General features: G+C 33.9%; 1 protein-coding gene across 1 annotated transcript; it reads right to left on the reverse strand.

Moving 5' to 3' along the window:
* Positions 1-432: 432 nt before the first annotated feature.
* Positions 433-1,992, reverse strand: LOC123544246 (uncharacterized). Its single transcript, XM_053533917.1, has 3 exons — positions 1,876-1,992; positions 1,542-1,621; positions 433-860 (listed from the first exon to the last, which is right to left on the reverse strand). The coding sequence occupies exons 2-3, from the start codon at positions 1,594-1,596 to the stop codon at positions 433-435; spliced, it is 483 nt and encodes a 160-aa protein (XP_053389892.1). The 5' UTR covers positions 1,597-1,621; positions 1,876-1,992.
* Between the last annotated feature and the right edge of the window lie 2,372 nt (positions 1,993-4,364).

Genomic DNA, 4,364 nt, shown 5'->3' on the forward strand with positions numbered 1-4,364 from the left:
AAAAATAGTAATATTTGTCAAACTAAGGAAAATCTTTGCTATTGAGACCAAATACGCAAATTTGCAGTATAATAAATTCATTATAAAAGTTTCTGACCAGATATACGGTGGGCATATAGCCTGCTGGGATTCATATAACCCTCGGCTATCGCCTCGGGTTATATGAATCACAGTCAGGCTATATGCCCACCGTATCTCGGCTATTGCCTTGGGTTATATGAATCACAGTCAGGCTATATGCCCACCGTATATCCCGTCAAAAACCTTTGTAACTAATAATATAATATACGATATGTCTATGTATCAGGGGAGCAAATGTACGGTTTACCGATGGAACATATTTTAATTTGAAAATGAAGGAAGAGTTGCGTTGTTGGTCTAAGTTGTACCAAATGCTTTGCTTGGAGGAAATAAAGGTAAATACTATCAGCATCATAACAAAAATATAAAAAAGCATTTACCCTCAATTATAAGCGTGGCACAACTGTAACGTGAGAGAGTGCTTGCAGAATTTTTGCTTTTATACGCCAACTCACACGCATATACTCTAGCATCATCATAAGTCATCTTTTCAATACTCATTTCTAAAGTTATATGAGTGTTTAGTTGGTTTTCTTTATCCAGAATACCACCAACAACAAATTCCTTGTCATCAACAATGTCTTTATGTAAAGCTGGGATTTCAGTAACACCTGCTTCGATATGTGCCATTGTCCACCATCTTGAATTTGTTTCTCGCCGTATCTGTATGTGATAGAATGTTCCAACGTCTGTTTCTGTAATCTGACATGTCATGGACAGTTTTCCTGTAGTTCCTACTATAACTCGCGAGTTTGACAACGTGAAATTCAATCCGGAAACTAGAAAAAGCAGGAAGTTCAGTATAATATTATGAAAAAAGGTCATACGAAAGTCTTGACTATGCAGATAAAAAGCAGCTGTTACTTGCTGCCTAGTACATGTAGTTGTTACAGATTGTGATAATTTAGAATTTTTGTTAACACTAGACATAAAAGCAAGTACTAAATACTTCACACGCACACCTACTAATATATACTGTTATCGGTAGGGAGTGATAGGGAAATTTGTCTCATTTGGTAATTACTTTATGCTGTCAGTTTGGCAAAGGCGTTTCTTATTTTAAACCTCTTATATGTATGTTTTACATCTCCCCTTTCATATTAGTGTTTATTATTTCGCTTACATTGACCAACATGATAGTCTATTGTGTAAAACAAATTCGAATAAGCAAGAAAAAATTAATCACCATATTATTTCATTACGGACGGGCACCAGCTGGGTAGAACCGCCGACCTGAATGGATTCAACGCATGGATTATTCAACGCCCCAAGTGAGGTTAGAACCCACATCGGCGAGGGGCAAGTGATATGAAATCAGCAACTTTATCACTCTGTCTAATCGACTAATGAATAACAATTAGATAATTTTGTAAGTCGTGGCATAACCGGGCACCAGCATTTAAAGTGTGTTACAAAGAAAGGAAAAACTGTAACCTGCAAGATTTAAACAAGATAATTACCTCTTGTTGTCCAAGTGGTCAGCAAAGAAACAACAACAAAAACAAGCGCCAACATTTCACGTCCTGGTTTTCCTTGTCTTCTGTGAAAGACTTTTTAAATTTCATAATTACGACGATATGAATTAGTCAAAGGTATATAATGGTGTTAATTGTTTTGTCTGTTTGATGTAAAAGTCATTTTACTGATTCCGTAAATTGAAAACAGTACAAATGTAATTATCTATTAACTAACGTGCAAACAGCCTTAAAATATAAAGAATACTACATTTAGGCAATATCCAGGCAGTAAAAGTGACTTCAGATAGTAGAACTGTAGCTGTAAAATTATACTTACAAAAATATTACAGCAAATAATACCGATGTATGATTCGTAAAAGTCCACAAACTTTTTAATATATATAAACATAATGATATTCTGACAGACTCCTATAAAACTTTAAGGATTGCTAATTATGACTGTTTTCTATTGTGAGCTCATCTGTCTCATGCTCAGTTGTCTACAATGCATCATGAAATATTAATTTTCAATGAGTCAGGTTTTTTTTGTACGGACATAATGACAATATAACGCTTTGATGATCATGTTTAATGGTCACATCCGAAACATGTTTATGAAATCAAAGTCAAGAAATTTTGTACTAGGCTTTTGATTGATTAAATATAGGGAAGTTGGTATTATAAGTTATTCAAAGAGTGTAACACACCCAGATACGGCGTTTCTTCCCCTTATTGGGACAGTAGTTTGAAGACATAACTACGTGAACATTGAAACAGTAAAAGTGACATATTACGTTAAATTTACCGAGCAAATTCGAACAAAATCAATTTTTATTTCCTGTTACCTACAGTAAGAAATTAAAAGAATGATAAAACAGTTTATGAATTATTCTGTGCAAAACTTATTACATACGTAACAGATACATTTGCACGTAAATAAAATCTGAAAAGTAGATCCCTCGGAAGCACCGAGTAGCCAAAGCTTTATTAGTGCAATGGATTCAGCATTGTTTCTATGGTGAATTATGAGCAGAAGGAGCTGAAAACACGGATGAAATGTCATTGTAAGTATCATACTTTAAAGACATTTTTATAAATTATTTATTAACACTTAAATGAAAACGTTGGATTTAATTGATGTACAAATGAGTCTGCTTTGTAGCAGATGTGTTCATTTACAAAATGTATCCCAGTGTTCAAACACTTTGTACTGTAACAGTACTGCGGATGAAAGAGACTCTTGCTAACATTTGACCAAAAACAGTGCTTATCGCTATTAAGTAATTATTGACATAATCACAGTTTAAAAAGAGTGTTATTAGTTTTGATTACACAATTATTACTAACGTAACGCAGTTTTAAGTGGTTCGCTACGCAACGCATCTAAGTGGATATTATCCTGTTTCCCAGTTTTCTATCCTGATTCCTTTTATATGAAAGACGTTTTACCTCACATATACTTCAAATGTTGCAAAGTTCATAAAACAATAATGTTTGAGAAAACAAAAGTTGCAAAAACTGTACATAATGTATTAACTTCAACCAAAAAGAGGTTTTCAACATGCTTTTGTCACCTGTTATGTATAGGTAGACTTTTTCTTTATGAGTATATCTTCCCTTTACCTGTTTCAAATCAGCGATTTGAACTCATATGACACACACTTATAACGAAAAAATAAACAACGATTATAGGTTATTTTAAGCGTATTTGAAAACATTCTATTATCCCTATGAATAATGGATTTGAAATGTGTTGTTTTAGAGGAGTAAAATAGACGTATGGTACGGTTACATGTTATTTTGTGCTAACATTGAGTGACATAGGTCAGTGGAATAGATGCGCGAGATTAGAACCTACTTATTTTTGCGGAGTAAGGTTCGAAAATAGAGAAACATAATCGTATTCACTTAAAATGCGTCGCATAGTGACCTACTCAAAACTGAAATGTATTAAGTCTTTGGCCTACTTGAAGAAATAAACTGGATTAATTCTCTCTGTCTCTGTCTCTGTCTGTCTGTCTCTTCTTTTCTTCTCCATCATCTCTTAAGAAGTTACCATTGGTTATAAATTTCGTTAATAGTTATCCAACAATGAGAAGCATTGTTGTATTTTGTGAAATATCCTTACCTTACACTTCAAACAAACATCTCCATAAGACTGGGAAGAATCGTTTCGACAAATGCCAAATAAACACACGTGGAAAGAAACAGACTCATATGAGCTCCAGTCCTACCCACCGTTTGCATTTAATTCAGTATAAAACAAGAGGGCCAAGATGGCCCTAGGTCGCTCAACTGAGAAACACACTATAACAGTGCAAACATGTTTGACCTAGTGATTTCATGGAAACAAATATTCTGACCAATTTTCATAAAGATTGGACCAAAAATGTGGTCTCTTAAGTTTAAACAAGCATGTTCTTCAATTTGACCTAGTGACCTAGTTTTTGAGCCAAGATGACCTACATTCGAATTTGACCTAGATTGGATCAAAGCAATCATTCTAAATAAATGTCATCAACCTCAATTGAAAAATACAGCCTCTATCGCATACAAAACGTTTTTCTTTGATTTGTCCTAGCGACCTAGTTTTGGACCTCAGATGACCCATATTCAAACATGACCTTAATTTCATCAATGCTATCATTCTGACCGAATTTTATAAAGATCAATTGAAAAATACAGTCTCAAATTACACAAAGTTTTGTCTTTGATTTGACCTCGTGACCTACTTTTTTACCATAGATAACCCATATTCTAATCTTATTCTAATCTAGATTTTGTCAAGGCAATCATTCTGACTAAATTTTATGAATATCCAGTGAA

Source organism: Mercenaria mercenaria, unplaced genomic scaffold (assembly GCF_021730395.1).
Source record: "Mercenaria mercenaria strain notata unplaced genomic scaffold, MADL_Memer_1 contig_3222, whole genome shotgun sequence".
NCBI lineage: Eukaryota > Metazoa > Mollusca > Bivalvia > Venerida > Veneridae > Mercenaria > Mercenaria mercenaria.

What these genes read in the sequence shown, in the direction of transcription:
- LOC123544246 (XM_053533917.1), bottom strand. Translation starts at nt 1,596, where the DNA reads ATGTTGGCGCTTGTTTTTGTTGTTGTTTCTTTGCTGACCACTTGGACA. An exon ending in GACCACTTGGACAACAAGAG is followed by an intron (nt 861 to 1,541) that starts GTAATTATCTTG and finishes TGCTTTTTCTAG; the next exon opens with TTTCCGGATTGAATTTCACG.